The sequence below is a fragment of the Sebastes umbrosus genome, chromosome 6, assembly GCF_015220745.1.
Source record: "Sebastes umbrosus isolate fSebUmb1 chromosome 6, fSebUmb1.pri, whole genome shotgun sequence".
In the NCBI taxonomy this organism is placed as follows: domain Eukaryota; kingdom Metazoa; phylum Chordata; class Actinopteri; order Perciformes; family Sebastidae; genus Sebastes; species Sebastes umbrosus.
In genome coordinates this window covers 9,797,287-9,817,151 of record NC_051274.1, presented here as the reverse complement: position 1 = coordinate 9,817,151, position 19,865 = coordinate 9,797,287, and the positions used below count along the sequence as shown (strand labels likewise).

The 19,865-nt window shown below is 39.2% G+C and overlaps 1 protein-coding gene across 1 annotated transcript; it reads left to right on the top strand.

Annotated features, from left to right (window-relative positions):
- The first annotated feature begins 706 nt into the window (after window positions 1-706).
- On the top strand, window positions 707-3,923 carry LOC119490127 (putative per-hexamer repeat protein 5). Its single transcript, XM_037773341.1, has 3 exons — window positions 707-1,030; window positions 2,405-3,440; window positions 3,525-3,923. The coding sequence occupies exons 1-3, from the start codon at window positions 767-769 to the stop codon at window positions 3,635-3,637; spliced, it is 1,413 nt and encodes a 470-aa protein (XP_037629269.1). The 5' UTR covers window positions 707-766; the 3' UTR covers window positions 3,638-3,923.
- Window positions 3,924-19,865: the final 15,942 nt, after the last annotated feature.

Below are 19,865 nucleotides of genomic sequence, written 5' to 3'. Positions count from 1 at the left end.
ACGAGAAAAAAAGTCGTAATATTATGTGAATTAATTCGTAACATTACGAAAATAAAGTCATAACGTTACGAAAAAAGTCTTAATATTACGAGCATAAAGTCCTAACTTTATGAGAAAAAAAGCCGTAATATTACAAGAAGGTCATAACTTTACGAGAAAAAAAGTTGTAATATTGCAAGAATGAAGTCATAACTTTACGAGAATTTTTTTTTTAATATTACGAGAAGAAAGTCATAACTTTACGAGAAAAAAAGAAAATAACACTTAAAATTACTACTTTATAATATTATGACTTAACTCTCAAAATCCCAGTTTTATTTTTTTTTTCTCAAAGTGGCCCTAATACTCGGTCGTACCATAGACCTACAACAATGATACATAAAAATTAAAATGTAAACGGAAACAGTTATTCTTTTCCATTTTTAAAAATCCACAGGGAGCCACTGGAGAGGAGCTAAAGAGCCTCAGGTTGCTGACCCCTGCATTAGTGCATTGGATGACAGATTAACTGTTGCGTTGAGCTGCATAGAGAACTGTGTGAAGAGTTGTGAGCTGATAGAGAAATGTTTGTCACCATGCAGCAGTTTCACCATCTGACCACTAGAGTGTAATGTTACACTAATCTTAAGTGAGTGATAGATGGAGTGCGGCTTTTACAGTAAAGTGAAACTGAGAAAAGTGAAACTGAGGAAAGTGAAACTGAGGAAAGTTAAACTGACGGATGTAAATATTGCCCAGTCAGTCCGTCTGCAGAGCACAGAGAGATATGACGTCTGCTTTATACTCCCAAGATCTGACTTGTCCTATTTGTTACACTATCTTCACAGATTCAGTGAATCTTCTCTGCGGACACTCCTTCTGCAGAGAATGCATTATTACAGATGTTCAGAGTTCACAGCACCACTGTCCAGAGTGTGAGACAGCTGTTCCAACAGAAGCGGAATGGCTTCCAACCATCCATATACTGAAAAGCCTCGCTGAAAAGGCCAAAGAAGCGGAGAAGGTACAGAAAGAGAAGGAGAAAGCAGAGGTATGTTGCTGCTATTCACAAGGAAATGTAGTTAGTCATTTGTATGTGTTTATTTGTATGTCTCTGTATGGCCAGTTCTGCGGTGCAGATGTTGATATTGAGCAGATATATCCTGAATAGCACAGGCCTTTGTAGTGTCATGTGATCTCATGTTTTAATAGTATCATATGTCCAAAGTGTGTCACTATTTGTCCAGTGTTTGATTAAGCCAGGCCTCTATAGAATAAACTAGGTTATAAAGAAATATTGGTGTGATTCGACTGATTTAATATTTTGTGCATTAGGTGGTAGGCTATGTGTACTTTTTTCCCCCAATATAAGGTTTTTGGTTTTAGAATAGTATTCACGGGGAAACTATATCCCACTACAAACCCAGGAGAGGATGGGATGAAATGTTCAAAGAATTCACATCCACTGCTTTGAAACATTTGAAATTATAGATGCATCATTAATAACACATTGAATAAAACACCACAAAGTAAGTAGTAATCAGATGTTAAGCTTGTTGCAGGTTTAAATGTTGATCATATGGATCATACTGTTTCTCTTGTGTAATATTATTTCTACACACGTTTCAGATTCAACTAAATGTAAGCTAGCTATCAGTGCTTTATTCTAAACATTAATACGAGCATGCAACTGTTGCGCGCGTGCATGTATAATCATTAAACCTTAATTCATTTATTCGGAGAAAAGCTCATATCTTTGTTGTCTCAGTTATTACTGTATAATTTAAATATTTAAAAAAGTTTAAAAGGGATTTAAAAGTTGAATAACAGCCATAATGTATGAAACATGTGGCGTAATTTAAAGTTTGAATGGTGTTTCCATGTTAAAGTATGAATGAGCAGTTAAGAGTTCAAAATTCTGACCATCCTCTCATTTTAATGGAGAATTGTTTTGCCGGAAAATGTTTAATATTTCGGAAAATATGAACGTTATGAATGAGGAAATGAATAACCAATGTCCTAATTGATCTGCGCGTTTCAGTGTTTGAATTTGAGTTTCTATGTTGAAATGAATGTTGAAATGTGGGAGGAAAAGGGTTGCGAAAAACCTGAATAATAATAACTTTTTTTTTGCAGTAGAAGAACATACTGTAGGTTGCAAATGTTTATTAATGAAGTTACTGATACTAATATGTAAATGTGCACAACATCTCTCTCCCTTTGGAGACACACCTGTTGTTCTATGATGACTGCAAATATTTATTAAACTCAGAAGAAATACTTGCATTGTACTCTTCTGTAACATCTATTTCTTTACAGCCACTATCACTGCTTTGTATCAGCTGACTTTTTTTTTACTCTTGTAGTGTATCATCATCCTTTAGCTGTTGTGTTTATTAATAGATAAATTATTTTTTTTTTACAGGCGGCTGAGTTGTGCCTTGAGCATGAAGAAAAGCTGAAACTGTTCTGCGTCACAGATCCGCAGTTAGCTTGTATCACATGCCGAGATGGGGAGAGGCATGAAGGACACAAATTCAAACCAATCAAAGAAGCAGCTGTATCTGTGAGACAGGAGTTGGAGAAGGGTATGGAGAACCTTCGTGGTGATATCCTTGCTACGGAGAGCCTGGCCAATACACAGAGGGAAGAAGCAAAGCTGCTCTCACTCAAAGGAAATAGTACAGATATAACTGTGTCTGTTGATGGGGGGAGTTTAGTTAGTACTCCCGAAAGCAACCAAACTTCATCAGGTTACTCGTCTGGTTTTGGCTCCAACACAGGATCAGGCCAAAACACAGCCTTTGGTCGGAGTACCTTTACAGGATCAGGCAAAGCCCAAAGCGTTGGCTTTGGCTCCACCACAGGATCAGGCCAAAACACAGCCTTTGGTCAGAGTACCTTAAAACCCCAAAGCGTTGGCTTTGGCTCCACCACAGGATCAGGCCTAAACACAGCCTTTGGTCAGAGTACCTTAAAACCCCAAAGCGTTGGCTTTGGCTCCACCACAGGATCAGGCCTAAACACAGCCTTTGGTCACAGTACCTTAAAAACCCAAAGCGTTGGCTTTGGCTCCACCACAGGATCAGGCCAAAACACAGCCTTTGGTTGGAGTACCTTTACAGGATCAGGCAAAGCCCAAAGCTTAGGCTTTGGCTCCACCACAGGATCAGGCCTAAACACAGCCTTTGGTCAGAGTACCTTCAAACCCCAAAGCTTTGGCTTTGGCTCCACCACAGGATCAGGCCTAAACACAGCCTTTGGTCAGAGTACCTTAAAACCCCAAAGCTTTGGCTTTGGCTCCACCACAGGATCAGGCCTAAACACAGCCTTTGGTCAGAGTACCTTAAAACCCCAAAGCTTTGGCTTTGGCTCCACCACAGGATCAGGCCAAAACACAGCCTTTGGTCAGAGTACCTTAAAAACCAAAAGCGTAGGCTTTGGCTCCACCACAGGATCAGGCCAAAACACAGCCTTTGGTTGGAGTACCTTCATAGGATCAGGCAAAGCCCCAAGCCTTGGATTTGGCTCCACCACAGGATCAGGCCAAAACACAGCCTTTGGTCAGAGTACCTTAAAACCCCAAAGCTTTGGCTTTGGCTCCACCACAGGATCAGGCCTAAACACAGCCTTTGGTCAGAGTACCTTCAAACCCTAAAGCGTTGGCTTTGGCTCCACCACAGGATCAGACCAAAATACAGCCTTTGGTCAGAGTACCTTAAAAACCCAAAGCGTTGGCTTTGGCTCCACCACAGGATCAGGCCAAAACACAATCTTTGGTCAGATTACCAATAGATATTCGACACCGGTACTAATGGGAACTAGGGATAAAAGATAATTTCCTGAAATATGATGGCAAGAAATATGCCACCTTTAGTCCAAATAAAACCACCGAGCTAGTATTTGGAGACAGACCTCGAAAGATTGGGATTTACCTAATCTGTGCATCCTCTTCTTCTATGATGCAGACAACATGACACAAATTCATGCTATGAGCTCTCCTCCCATGTCCATGCCACTGTCGGCATATTTTAACATTAGAGTCAGAGCACCAGATCTAAACCCTCTGACAGTGTGCTGGTACTGAAGTCAAGATCAATATCATAACAAGTACCAGTTCAGTGTTATATTTTCAGCTTTTTAAAGATACAGTGTGTAGGATTAAGTAGCATCTAGCGGTGTGGTTACAGATTGCAACCCTCACTCCTCCCTTTCCATGACTATTATAACGTGAGCCGCCGAGTGCAAAACTGTGGTTGGCCTCACTCAAAGGCCATCCTTACCATAATAACACTTCTTTAGGAGCGTGTTGGAGAACTACGGTGGCCTTCAGGTTACTTAAAAACGTGAAAGTCTCTCTCTAGAGCTAGAGTTTGGTTTGTCCGTTCTAGGCTACTGTAGAAACATGCAGGATCAACATGGAGAACTCCATGTAGAGGACCCGCTCCCTATGTAGATATGAAGGACTCATTCTAAGCTAATGAAAACACAACAATTCTTAGTTTCAGGTGATTATACACCAATGAAAACATAGTTATGAATATTATATTCCATTTCTGCTAATAGATCCCCCGAAATGCTACACACTGTTCCTTTAAAGCGACAGTAGGCAGAATGTTTTTGGCGTCATTGCGCAAAACTTCCATAATAACTTTTCAGCATATTGTATTCAAGTATTCTGAGAGAAAACTAGACTTCTGCACCTCCTATTGGCTCTGTTTTCAGGCTTTAAAAAATCTAGCCCGTGACGGCCAATCACAGGTCATTTCAGAGAGAGAGAGCATTCCTATTGGCTGTTCATTCAACGAAGGCAGCTGTCAATCACTCGCAAACTCCGAAGCTCCATTTCTACCCACTGCAGCTTTAAGGAGCAGAAAATATAAAAACAATTAGGCAATTTCCAAGTTCCATATCATAGGAGAGAAATAAAATGAATACATCAACAAATTACTTCTAAAAACATAATCTATTGCAATGTAACACATTTTATTGCTGTGTCTCCGTCTTTCTAACATTACTAGCATTGCTGGTGTATTCTACATTATAGGGCTTGTGGTTATGGTGTATATGATATACTGTATGCAATACCAGATGAATTAATTTGAATTTTTTTCTGTGTTTGTCATCTGATTTTGAATGTTATGTTTGTGATTCTTTTTTTCTGCTGTCTGTATGAGATATTCATGCCTCTCTGTCACCACTGGAGGGTGGTGTTATCATGTGTCACCAGACCTCTGTTGTAAGAGTCTGGTGAACAGCAGACAGTCTCTGGCTTGATTTAATCAGTTTTCAAGTGGATACAAAAATAATAATAAGACTGCCAAATATTACGCTCAATAAAACTTCATTGGCTCAATCATACTCTCAAAAGATGTGTCAGATTTTTTTTAGCATAAAAAAATACGTGATTTGTGTTGAACATTTCCTCGAACACACATACAACTTCTCCTCCAAAGAGAACTCTGTTGAATATGTCCTCTACAAACTACTTAATGAAGAATTCCCTATCCACTCCTTTTATGGGATTAGAGGGGGATTGGATGGTGGCATTCTCCTGAACATTTCTCATGCTCTCAAAGATCATATTCATCTCTGTTTTTGTTACGACATTTGTTTCCTGTATCAAGTTTATTTTTTATATAGATTTTGTTTCAATATTGTCCTGGTTATGCTAATCTTTTTTTAATTTCTAGGGATGCTAACAATTGTTTTTCAGGGACTGATATAATATTCCCACTTTTTGGGGGATGATTTAGAGAACATGAGCTTTCAAGATCTGTAGGATTTATTTTTATCTTGTTTTCAGATTGGAATCCCTCTTTCCCAGTTTACTGTCTTTATAGTGTTATTGTATTTTCTATGACTTTGATGATAATTTTTTTTATCAGAGATTATGTTTATATATCTGGATTTTCTCACAATGTTCCCAGTTCAGGTTCACAATAAGTGTATTTCCATCCCCCTGTTTTTATGCACATTTCTAATTTGCACATTGAAAAATTTCAGAAATTAAAAAAAAAAAGAAGTCGATATACCACAAACAAACTTTTAAAGGTAGGGTCAGTAATGCTGAGAAACTAGCACGAGTAAACTACATTTAAAAAAATATCCAACCTATAAACCAGCCCAATGTTGACAACTCTTTTCCAACAAAAGCAGCTAGCAGCACTAGCTCCAAAAGTCCATAAATCTAGAGAGAAAGTCTCCAAGTCATCAACACTGACAGTCCGCCCCTTTTTTGAACACTTCTACCAACCCTAACTTTAATGCTTGGCTGAGGTGGAAAAGTTTGTGTATCGATAAAAACAAAATGTGACTCTCTCCATCTTCTTGTCCTGACTTCGTCTTTGGTTCCTCATCACTTTGTGTCCTCAAGGTGTCTGTCTCTCCCTGTTTGAGGATGGTCATCACCCTTTTGACCTCATCATCGCAGCAGGCTGAATGAAATGTAGGATCCAGCGTGGCCTGGTGCTGAATGCTCACAACTAACTGACACCCACTTACTTCTCTAACCTGTGTGTGTGAAAATACTCCAAGAGGGTAACTCCAGAAACTGCTTCTGATCATGACATCCTGGAGCGCTAAGAGCAGGGCTGACGGTAGGGGTGATGTCCCCCGCTGCAAGCGGTGGGCTGGGGAAGACCTGGGCCTGGCACAGTTCACCAGCCAGCAGCCAGGGGGCAGGAGGTCGCAGTGGCTGCTTAACCCTCAGACAAGTCAGTCAACTCTGTGCACCTGCTGAGCCGCTCACAGTGCAAACACATCCACACACAGTGGAGCACATGTTTCATAGTTGACAGCAAAAAACATCAAATATTAAAAACAAATGAAATAATTAGTTTATTTTCCTGGTCTTACATTGACAGAACATTTTGGGTTTGGAATGTTGGCTGGACAAAAAAAAGCAATTTCAAGATGCCACTGTGGGTTCTGAGAAAATTAATGTATTAATGCAGATTAATCAAACATGGAAAATAATTAGTAGTTGTATATATATATGTATATATTTACATATATATATACAATACATTATTTGATTGTTTTACTGACGCATTAACATGTAAGCAGCATGTTAATGATGAAGCTGGTGGAGAAGGAGCTAATATTATTTTTTTACTAATTTATATACATTTAGGTAGTTTAATCAATAACAAATCATCATATTTTATAAAGTGGTCACATGGTTTGTGTGTAAAAACTTCAACAGCAAAGTATCTAATTATATACAAATAAATAGAAGTTCAGTAAAAAGTTCAATGTGTAATTACAACAGGCCCCTGGCCAACACCCCCAGCCCTCACATTTGTATCATCATCTTAAAGTCAAAGTGTATCCGCAGAATTAGACAGAACTTGATCTAGGCCTATTCTTATTTTATTTTTGTTTTGTTTTTTAAAAAACAATCTTTTTTTCCCTGTTTTTTTAATATACATCAGATACACAAAACACAATCAAGAAAAAAGTTGCGTTAATGCAACGTTCCCCGCTCGATCCCATCAGGCGATGGGTGTTTCCTGTCTACATCTCTTCTGTGACTTATTTTATAAATACATTTAAAAAAGAAAAGAAAGACAAGAAGAAAGAAGCTAATTGTGCAAATGTAAAAAAGAAAGAAAATAAACAAATAAATACACACAGTAAGCAAATTACAAGGTGCACATTGTCCACGTTACTTTAGTCATTGCTTTATATTTTAATACAGGTACGTGCACACATAGTGGCTAAAGTGGCTTAGAGCTGTTGCACCATCATTAAATCACTAAATATATATTATCAGACTATTGTGATTATTATTATTAATACAACAGCTGCCACTGCATGCTGCTGCCCTTATTGTGAATATTATTACGTCAAATTATGACTATAACACCAAATAAAATGCCGTTGTTAAGAGCATCAGGTGACTGTGCTGCTGCCTGCTGCTGTCACACAGTATTTTTCCTCATGTTGACATTCAGTTGCTTAAATGTTGTAGTGAATCTTGTGATCATGTTCATGTTTTCTGGATTTCTAGTTCATCTACTGCCTGCCTCTCCAGCTTGTCTCCGGTTATTTTGCTAAAGTTGTAAGCAGTTCTGATGCAGTTTTAAGATAACAATTAAAGTCCTGCATTCAAAATGTTTCTTCGGGACAATAATGTCAGTATTTTCAGATTTTTTTTTTTACATATGTTATATTATTATTTTTTATATCACTGGATCATTATTAATGATGTCTTAAATGTGTGAGCAGTGTTTTATTTTCAGTATTTCATCCTCGTGCACACAAGCATGTGTATGTGTGTGTGTTTGGACCTATGGTTTTATATACTGTGCCAACCTCGGGGAAAATGCATGGTCCATGGCGTTATATTTTTGGGTAGTCTATTAATGAAAGTCTCTGGGGTTTCTCTTTATTGCAAATGTTAATTTTCCAAGAAAAGATAGAACTTGAGGGATGGAGAAAGCACAGAGAAAACAAAAATATACTTTTTTTTCTCACTCAAGTTCCATGCTGTAACATACCCAGAAAGGATAATGCTGTTTTTGAGCTTTCCTCTCTGAGAGTGTGGGGTTCCTGCTAATGGAAATGTATGTTATTTTACTTCACAGCCAGTTGCTGATGACAGACTTGTTTAAGTCATCAGATTTTTTTTTCCAGAAAATAAGAAAAGCCATGCAGCCATAAAAATATGGAAACAATAAAGATTGATGATTTGTTTTTGAATGGAGCTGCACAGTCAGGAGAAAAACACAACAAAAGAACAAGTGAGTTAGTAGCTGTCCAACAAGGTGAGAGCAGGCTGTGGGCCTTCAGCTTTGTGATCTAATTAAACCGGCTTCAAAAGCTCACCTTGTGCATTGCGTACTCTCATTGCTGTGAGAATGTATGTGGGTTTACAGTAAGTGTGTGTGTGTGTGAGAGAGAGGTGGTCTCATTGTACCTCTAAGTCCACAGTAAGCTACTTCATTTGTCCTGTAAGAAACTGCTGCCTGGTTAACCATGATTAATACCTACTGAATAGTTATCTGCGGTTTCGGCTGTGAGGCGCCAGGTCTACTGTTGTGAACCAGCGCGGTATCTTCATTAATCAAAGCGGGAGCTGCTGTCTAGTTAGCATTCATCATGGGCTATATTATGATATTCAGATGATTCAGTGAAGAGGAGCGTGTGCTGAGCTGGCCTGGACAGAGAGAGAGAGAGAGAGAGAGAGAGAGGTGAACGGGCCGGAGAAATCAATGCATGTGGGGAAAGGCTGTTCTCAGCAGTAAGGGGTTCGGAGCTCAGTAATCGAGTCTTTCTGTGCAGAATTAATGAGAGAGCTTTTCATGCCATACGGGCCGTGGAGATCTGTCGACATCCACCCCTACACTGGCCTAACAAACAGAGGAGACGGTGATGTAGGGCCAGGGACAAAGATGCAGAGGAGCATGCGGCTGTGCTGCTCACAGATGAAAACACGTGTGCACACAAGCACACACACACACATGACTGAAAAAGACAGAGAGCAAGTAGGAGTCAAACACTCGTCCACATACACGGGCAAGCAGCACTGTAAATGTATGGTTCAATGCTGTACTGTATTTTCATGATGTGGTACTTTAAACTATTTGGCTGCCGGGGCAATCCTTGGATCAGGCTTTTCAGGCAATTAGACTGTTGTCACACTATTAAATAGGCGTTATCAGTCGCTATAAGCCCCCATAGATGTGGGTCAATAAGGGCCTACTACACCCACTAGTAGGTTTTATCATCTATTCACATGGTAGATCACCAGAAGAAGGTATAAAAGAACATGACAGCGACGTCTAGCGACCGTAGTAATTATAACAGGGACAGAAGTGGAAGTCAGACGTTTTTTTGCTTAAACCTAAAGATGTTGTAGTTTTTTGCCTAAACCTAACTGTTTTTTTTTTTTGTTTTTTTTAGCCTAAACCTTAAGTTATAGTTTTTTGCCTAAACCTAACTGTTTTCTTTTTTGCTTAAACTTAAAGAAGTTGTAGTTTTGTTGCCTAAACCTAACAGTTCAATTTTGAGCATCAAACACTTAATTTCCTGCATTCTGATGCGTTTTTATACACCAATTTATCTTGGAAATGTCTTCATTTATGTAAAAGAAAACACAAAATTAAAAATATAAAAATATATAATGTTATATAATGCAGAAAAGCTCTCAGGCATTCTGTATTGCTTTCAATTATTTATTCTCCTGGATATCAACTTTTTTCATTTAATGTTATCTCTGCTGAGTGAACATATATGTAGGCATGACTGTTGTATTATTATTGTATTGTATATGTTGTCTGTATTCCATACCATGTAACCATGGGCTCAAGTCAATAATAATATGAATTTGAGGAAACACTACACGTTGTCTTCAGCTAGTTGCCTGTCTATGTTTTGCGCTGAAAAACAAAAAAAAATGTGGATGAAGTCATGGCTGAGGAGACGGAAACAGCATGCTTATACATTTTGAAGCACGAGCTAGAAATATAGTTTTAGTCTAGTAATAGTAGTAATCAGCCATCACGGTCCTGCTTCAAACACAGCTCTCTTTACTGCTAAAGCTTTATTGTAACAGTTGGAAGCTCACTCAGGTTATTGCTCCATCTGTATAAAGAAGAGATGAGGAGGCCGGGGGAAACTTAACAATATTTCTTTATGAGAAGCATGCACTCACGTGCATTACATGGCGTGGATAATGTGCCGTGTAAAAGCTACGGATTGCTTACAGTTGAGTGATGTAATGCTCCACAGATAATCCTGTTTAGGCCTGATGAATATCACAGTGTGAATCCGTCCCGGGCATCCATCAGCTTTATTGAGCAGTGAGCGTTTGCTGTTGGTACAGTACAGCAGAGATATAATATTTATAGTATTAAAAGTGAGGAGCATTTTTTTTTTTTAGAGGTAATGTAGAAGAAGGAAAAGTCATCTTTACAGGATGACTTGGTCTCTTCAGGAGTCTTGGTCCTGACTGCATTTGATGTCTCAGCATCCTTCACTTTGATGTGCGTTCCGAAGCCTTGTGTACTTCTTCATGTAGAGCACTAGAGGGCCCACTCTGCTTTCTCTGCTGTCTTCTCCTCAGTCCGTCACCCCCAGTATGAGATATTAGTTGTCCCCCTGAAAATTGCCAATGATTTCTCCCTGTTCTTTGTAATTAAACGGCTATTACTCAGAGGAGGCAGCAGATGCAGTATGTAGTGGTGAAGGCCGTTTGTATCACTGCTGTACACACTTCTAACTGGGGGTAAGTATTATTACTTTTACATTGATCTTGGTGACAGATAACAGCTATTCCACAATAGAATTGTTAATGGAGAAGGGAACTGGAGACAATAAGCTGAGCTTGTTGTGGCTTCAGGAAACATAGAGCTAGACATACAAAGGATAAACAGGCCTTATAGAAACCTCTCCGTCTCAGTCTGTTTCTGATTAATATAATCTGTTGTACACCGGATGACGTGTACTGCAAAACTACCACACTGATATTAATTTAGCTCCAAAGATAAATGCCATGTAAAAGATATTAGTTATTTTTTTATTTTTAAAAGTATGATTTTTTTTTCAGTTTATTCTAGTAAAATATGATAAAAGAGCAAAGATTAAAATGTAGTGCCCCAGATGCTGCCATAAAAAAAGTACTGAGAGACCAGATCACTCTCTTATTTGAGGTTCAAGGAGAGAAAACAGCATTGGAAATCTTATCCAAGAAATATTTTAAGAAAACTGAGTAATGTAAGTCGTGTAAGTGTTTGCATCTGCATACAGTTTTGTCCTTTCTAATTCAGAAAGCGATATGTGTCATACCAACCATGGAATCATCCACTAAAAAGCAATACAAAAAATAGTATTATTGCATTTCTTAGTTCCTTTGAGCAATAACGACTTAAAAAGAATAATTTCTTTTCAACATGAGCCTCTACTAAATGGTCGAGGTGTCAATTTTCAGCAAAAACGCACTTTCAACAATCTGCATACATTTGTCTCCATTTTAATGAAATAAAATGAAAACCTGATAAAATCACATTTTACATGTAAAATAAACATGGAAGTTTTTAAAAGAGGAATACAAATAAAACAAATAAAAACCAAAGGACGTATGAAATAAAAAGGCATACCAGATCAGACTTGCTCATCATTCCACAGTTTCAGGGCCGTTGATCTTCTTCTTGTTTAAATTCACAGTGCACCCTGGGGATTTATTTTTGCAGCCCCTTTTTTTTTTTGCAGCAAGGAACCGGAGGGTGGGAGCTACTCTTCTGCAACAATACTGTCGGTCGAAACAATGTTATCAGCTGCAACCGCTGTATTAGCTTGGCTAGTGGGGCATGCTCACGTTCCCGGCAATGTCAACAAAGCACAGAGAAGCTCTAATTCCAACACACACAGAGGGAGAGAGACTTCATTCTCTGTTCAGGTAGACATTCCTCCTCTATATCTTTAAATAGACAATAGTTGTTTGCTGCTATATTAATGCTCTGAATATCGTACAGAGCACCTTTAAGTGAAAGAACCGATTATTATCATTATATATGTACTAGTATCACAAGTAAAAGTACTTGTCATGAAGAACAATGCCCTCTGTAACTGATATATTTTTACATATTTCATGATTAAATTCTTAATACTAATGCATCAATGTGTGAGCAGCATTTTCCTGTTGTAGCTGGTCAATATGGAGCAAATTACTTTATAGAGAAGTTTAGTCCAACCTGAGGATAAGGCCCGTCCAAAGGGTCACAAGAAAAGGCATGAGCTGATTAATGGGAGAGGAAAAGAAAATCATTTCTATGACACAGATTATATTTTTTTGGACTTGCTTTTTAAGGGGGCTTTGAACAGTTATTTAAATGTGAGAAGTTTAGTCGTGAACACTCTCTTTGGTGGAACTAACAACTCATAGACATGAAATTTGACAAGAGGCCACAAATGTGTTTTTGTAAGAGTGCAGGCGCTAAAAGCTGGTTTAATCTTCACAGATAGGTATACATACACATACAATATTTCCCTCAAACGTATACTCAAAATTGTACTTAAGTACAGTACATGAGTAGAACTAGTTACTTTCCACCACTGACTAAATGTATATTTCAGTTTAGTGAAATACTGTATAGCCTTCTGTATGCTTCCTATCATCCACACTACGCCTACTTCGCTCATAAACCCGGCTGCTTTCTCCTCTCCTTCCTTTCTCCTTCACCTCCTGTCCCCTCTCCCTGTTTCTGTTCGGTCCAGTAAAGAGGTGATACTCTCCCTGACCTGCCCCGGCCTCGGCAGACACTCACCGCCAGACGATCGGTCACACGGCACAAGGCTGCGCAGGGGCACAGTGTGCGCTTGTGTTCCAGGTCACCTCAGCCTCGCCTGCAGCCAGTGACTCTGACAACAACCAGGTGAAAGAAACCACCAAAAAGATCACAAGTTTGATGTTTATACTTGAGGACGTACACATCACAACCGTCTTGAAGTGTGCTCCCAGAACGAGACTCATTCCGTGTGTCAGCCAGCTTCCTGAGATGTAAAATGTGAGCTTGTTTGACAGCCAGGTATCAGACTGATGGATCAGAGGTTTAACAGGCTTTATTGTCGGGGACTGTGAGATCTGGCAACAGACTCCTAATGAAGACGTCCTGGGATGAGTCCACAGAGACGGCGCCCATAGAGAGGACATTGATCAGAGCCACCAGACTGAAGAGACACATTACAGAGACATGGGGAAAAGGTAAGAGGATAGAATGGAGGAATTCAATCGGTTGATTAAGGCCGATGGCTTCATTCAGTTTGTACAATATCTGCGCGTGTGATCTGCCCCTCCCCTCTCTGTCTCGTTCTGTGCGTGTGTGTGTGTGTGTGTGTGTGGGGCAGGGAGGCGGAGGTTATCCCTAAACTTATTAGAGCAGGTGCAGTGCATTGAAAATCCATTCAGTGTTGCTGTCACAGCGATTCTCTTCCATTGAATTAAGAGGGGTCAATCCCACAAATCAAGAGATTACGCTGCGGGGAGATAGAGGACTAACTGCTCAGTGGTGTACATACAACACACACACACACAGTCTCACTAATGTAGGCCTGCACGTGTGTGTGGGCATGTAGACCTTAGGTAGACTGAAATAGACGCTATGCACATGCTTTTATTGCCAGTATTCAAATAAACTGCAATCATATTGATTTTGTTATTTAGATTACATATATATATATATATTTTAAATATATACCAAAATTAAAAAAAAGTAGAAAATAAAATGGCTAAAGACATTCATACTAGGCTGACTTGGTCACACTGTCTCTCAAACACACTCTCTTTCTCTGACACACACACACACACACACACCCACACAGTAAACCCCGTCTTGCGTGACCATGCGGTGGTTTTGTGCTGGCAGGAGGAGAGGTGGTTGTGATTGTGCTGAGTGGAACGATCTTGAGTTTGGGGACCTTGGCATTCATCACACACTCACACACTCACGCACATACACACTGCAGTAGCCCTGCGGCTCAGCCCGCTTTAATTATTACACGGCCAGCTAATCAATAGCAAAGAGGCTAATCCTATTTCATCCCTTCATATTCATTTACGCCGGTGTCAGATTTAAACTACCTGCGCCGTGATTCCCATCATCTTGTATGCGACTGTGAGTGTGTGTGTGTGTGTGTTTTGTCTGCATGTGCATGTGTGAGCTACTGCTGGTGTGCATATTAGCAGTCAGTGTGTAATGAATTAGAAAATAACTGTAGGAAGGTTTTCTAGTAGTTTTTAACACACCATAATTTAGTTATAAAATGATACAAGGACATGTGTAAGAGTTGATTAGGGTATTTGTCAACAACTGTAACACCGTGGCCACACTGGGAATGTCAAGGCGGCTGCGTAGTGGGGCGGTTGTGTAATTCACGCGTCGGGTGTTCACACCAGCTGCGTTTCTGTTGCTGGGCTGCTGCTGTCAGCCCTTTCTTTCTACATAGAGTTTGCCTTTCATAATGGCCATTTCATTTCATTATAAATGTCATTTATATTTATTTTAGACAGAGAAAGGTTAAGAAACGTGTGGTAATTTGTAAATAATAGTAATAATCAACAATTAAAACCCTGTACTGTATTCATCATGGAGCTCTCCAAGTCACTGCATGTTCTACAACACTGTCCTGCAAATATTTCAGAATAAAAGCCTTGTTTTAACAAATGAAGGAATTCTGTTCACAGAAAAAAAACACTTTTATTTTGAAATAAAAGCAGGAAGTGTTGATGTAAAAATAAGACTTTATTACTGTTTTTCATCTCCGTAACATTTTCTACAGATAGAGACATCGAAACTGTAGTAATGTTGCTGAAAGAATAACTGAATTTGGAGAGGGTTTTGATGGTTGGAGAAGAGGGGGTGATGTTTAAAATATATAACTTCCATCACAGAAGTCTTTGTAGACCCCACTTACATCACAAGGCTCCCAAAGTCATCTTCCAAATGGGCTTTTAAGGTCTCATTATCAGGATGTACATTTTGTTTTAAATTTTCAACATCAGACCTGTAGTGTAGTTTTGCATTAAGGGACGCACACAATTCTCTGGAGTTTTCTGAAGCGTGAAAAAGTGCAGAATCTCGGGCCACATTTGTTTTGGTGACAGATCATCAAGAATAGTACAAATAAAATCTGTCAGCCTTGCAGATATAATTAACCCTGCATGTATACCTAAAAATTACTAAGTAAAAACTTGTCCCACAAAAAGGAGGACACAAAGTTGGACACGCACATTAAATGTATATGTTTCCATCATCAAGGTTTAGCTTCATCTAGGGGCAGATGTTTGCAAAATTGGGCCATTCATCATTATTGAATATTGAATATTTGATCCACCACATTAACATATCTGGAAGAAATGAAAGTTCATGTAATGTAAAACACTAATAATAACTACAGTCACAAAAATACCACACAGTATTAACAATTTCAAAGAAAGTAGTAGTAATAGTTTTCTTTGGTATGGACCTTACTGGGTTGGTGGTGGTAATTGTTTTGAAAGATAAACTGATGACACCTTTGACACTGAGTATGATGAAGAGGTTACAATGAAAGTTATGAAGCACTCTTTCACAAATTTACAAAAACCAACAGTGAGAGGAAGAGCGAGTGGGCCTGATGAGGTAGTGATCTGGACCATAGCCAAATGGTCTCCAAGAATAGAAACCAGCTACTTACTTTTTCCCTCAGACTACTCAGTCTCTTCTGGTTCATTTCCCTGTCATCACACACACACACACACACACTCAGAGGGCGTGCAGGCAGGCCCTTCCTCTCCTGGCTATCCTTGTTAGTGATTTGCGCACAATTTTAACTGTACACAGAGATGAAGTCAAGACAAACTACTCATTGTCCTTCGAAGACACCCAGATGATTTTACTGTAATTACTTTTAGGGCCCTTTTCAAATCCATGTGAAATATTGCAAACCAAAACGGCTGGTCTGCTGTGATCTATAGTACCAAACACAGAGGCACAGTAAATAACGGCTCAGAAAGGCCTTGGAATGACTCACTTTGCCTCAATGCGTGGTTTACAACACTGCTCCATGCCAAAACACACTTGTTAAACACTTTGTTGAAGATAAAGGGCAGAGAACTATAGTATGTAGATTATGTAGACATTTGTTTATCTAAAGAGAGCAGTTTTTCTCTGCTTAATGGTTTATAGTGATAGAGCTGAAGTGGGTCAGCAGCCCAGTCGATAGGAATAAATGTTGGTATTGTACGATTCTGCACGGATATATTGAATGTTTATTTTTATTATTTTTTAATGTGGATGTTTTAGTGGCAGTATATGGAGCAGCCGTTATTGAAAGTTTTGGTCTCTATAGCTAATTTCCCCGTTCATGACATGTCATGAACAGCATAACTCACCTGTTTGACAGATGGGTACCTTACCAGAAACCTATTTGGTCACGTCACGGAGACTACACCTCCATATCTTACACAGTCTACGGTCGACATTCAATGTATCCCGTGACTGGCAGAAATAACGATACAATGCCAACATTTGTTCTGGCGACTGGGTTGAGGGAAGACAACATTGCAGTCAGAGACAGAGAAACACTGAAGAAAATTAATTCACACAAACAAACAAACTAATTCACCAACGCCATGTCCATATGTGGCATCTTGATTCTGTCTTTGTGTATGTGACCTGCAGTCACCCAGTGGTGTGCAAAGCAGATAACAGCCCAACCGGTGGTTGAGGAATTAAAGATAGTGTTCAACCCTGAGGGGCCTTTTTAAATAGACCACACTCATCACTGACTATATCTCCATTGGCCTCTTTACACAGCGTGACCCCCAATCTGTGAAATTCAACCGCACACCCAACCCCCCCCTCTCCCTCTTTCTTTGTCCACAAGGTGATAAGTGGAGACTGTAGGCTACGAGTATACCATTAAATACCATGTATTATATAGCAGATGTTATTCAACTCTTCAGCCCTTGACCTAAATAATAAAATTATTGTCTGGCCCCAGGTCTCAGGCTCATTAAAATATATTGGTTTCCATAACATCGAGGGACCCACTGCCAGCTATAGGCTTGTGACCTGCTTGAGACCTGTTTTGGTTCCTAATGTAAAGTTTCGAAATTAAGTTTAACGAGATACTTGACTGGCTATTATTACAGCATACTGTATATTATCACCCTATTTTTTAATTTTTATTTTATTGGAACATTAGGACAGATCAGAATGAGAATGAATCACCCAGAGATCTGTTTTACAGACAGATGTTACTGACATACAGAAAGAAGTACTCATACCACAGTTTACAATATCACAGTGTGATATACGTACTATATAAATACTCTCCTACAAGTAAAAGTCTAGTTGAGTAAAAATACGCAAGAGTGTTAAATTATGGAACCTGCAAGGTCTTGAAAGATTATGTATATATATTTTTTTTATCTTATGCACACAAGATAATATTTTGTACACACAAGTTATTAGCGTGTGCAACAAGATAAAAAATATGTTTGTTTTTTTGGTACTTCTTAGGCTTTCCTGTAAATTTAGTTTCGGGGCAATTTGCAACTTAATCTTAATTCTTATAACGTAATGACTTTACGTTAATCCCAACAGAGCTTCACACAACTCCAAACTGAGTAATCAGCAACATAACTGAAAACCTGTGAAGGTATGTGGGGCCTTTAATCTATAACAATGTATCATATGTAATACCTTGATCATATGTTTTGTATGTAAAATCAAAGCAACTAGTAGCTGTTAAATAAATGTAGCGAAGCAAAAAGTACAATATGAAAAAAAAGTTAAAAAAAAAAAAGACAGGGAACAAGCAAACAAACTGTGAAGGGTCAGAGCCGCTTGTTTTTTTCTCAGGAGACTCAGATCCTTCAACGTCTGCAGAACCATGCTGCAGATGTTCTATCACTCGGTGGTGGCCAGCGTCATCTTCTACGCTGTAGTGTGCTGGATCAGCAGGGTGAAGGCAGCCGACGCTAATAAACTCAACAAGCTCATTAGAGGAGAGCAGGTTCTGTCCTGGGAGTTGAACTGGAGTCTTTGGCGGAGGTGTCGGAGAGGAGTATGCTGAGGAAATTACTTAGTATTAGGGACAACGCCTCTCATCCTCTGCACGCCACACTGGAGTCATACCAGAGCACCTTCAGCCGTAGACTGAAACCACCGAGGTGCACCACGGAACGCCACAGGAGGTCTTTCCTACCGTTGGCCATCAGACTATATTACTCCTCCCCCTTCTGCAGGAAGGACAACTGAAAACACCGGACACTGACAACAACAATAATATCAATATCATGTGCAATACCACTTTTTCCATTCTCATGTGCAATATCACTGTTAATTGTGTGATTCAATATTAATGTCCATATATTACTTCTTTTCTCATTATATGCAATATTACTTCCTTTTCTGTTTTTTAGCTTACTTTACCTTTTTTATTTTACTCATCTTATTTACTCATTTTACTAAATGTATCTTACTTAATTGTTATTCTATTAGGCACTGGTGCTAGAAATAGTACTTTTTATTTTATACACTTGTATTTTATAGATTTGAACTTAATTTTGTTGTAATTTTGAGCAATCTCTGGCACAAGAATTTCCTTCGGGATTAATAAAGATCTATCGTATCTTATCTTATTTTATCTTATCTTATCTTATGAATGGTGGCTATGTCAGAAAACTAGTGCCTAGTCGGACCATAGTACGTAAAGTACACACTCAGAGCTACAGCCTCATGAGAGGCCAGAGTCTGCCTACTGCCTTGTATCGTGAACAGACCACATGAAGCTGCAATGGGAAGAACAACTGGGCTCACAAATATCAGTAGTTAGCAATTGGTCTACTTAATTCCTCATTAATATGCATCAGGCCTGGCCTGACGTTTAGAGTACTTCACGGGCTCCATCTGACCAGCAGCAAATCGGCAAGACCTCTATCATGAACAGATGAGAATTGTTTAAGATTGCTGGCATGATCTGGGCACAATTTCAAATGTATGTGTCGGGGATCACCAAAGCCATCAGGTACAACATTTCATGGCATCCGATGATGAGATGTTTCTGTCTGGACCACAGTGACCATCCCCATGCAGAGCCACACCTCTAGCATTTAAAAGTGTCTTTTATCTGTCTGTGAAACCCGTCAAATAGTGGTGCTTCCTGTGAACAGGAAGTGCATAAAGTTGTTCCACAGTGACTTTGAGTATAATGTGCTGGCATCATTACAGCGGGGGCCGGTGCCGAGCTATTGAGTGCTGCATAATTTATTAGATTTCATGAGGGTGATTATTTCAGATTGAAATAGATGTGATCCTGAATTGTTCTGCTCCATTGCTCGGTGTGAAATGAGTAATGAGCCCGTGGACTGGGGATGGAGCAGGCTGGACAGACAG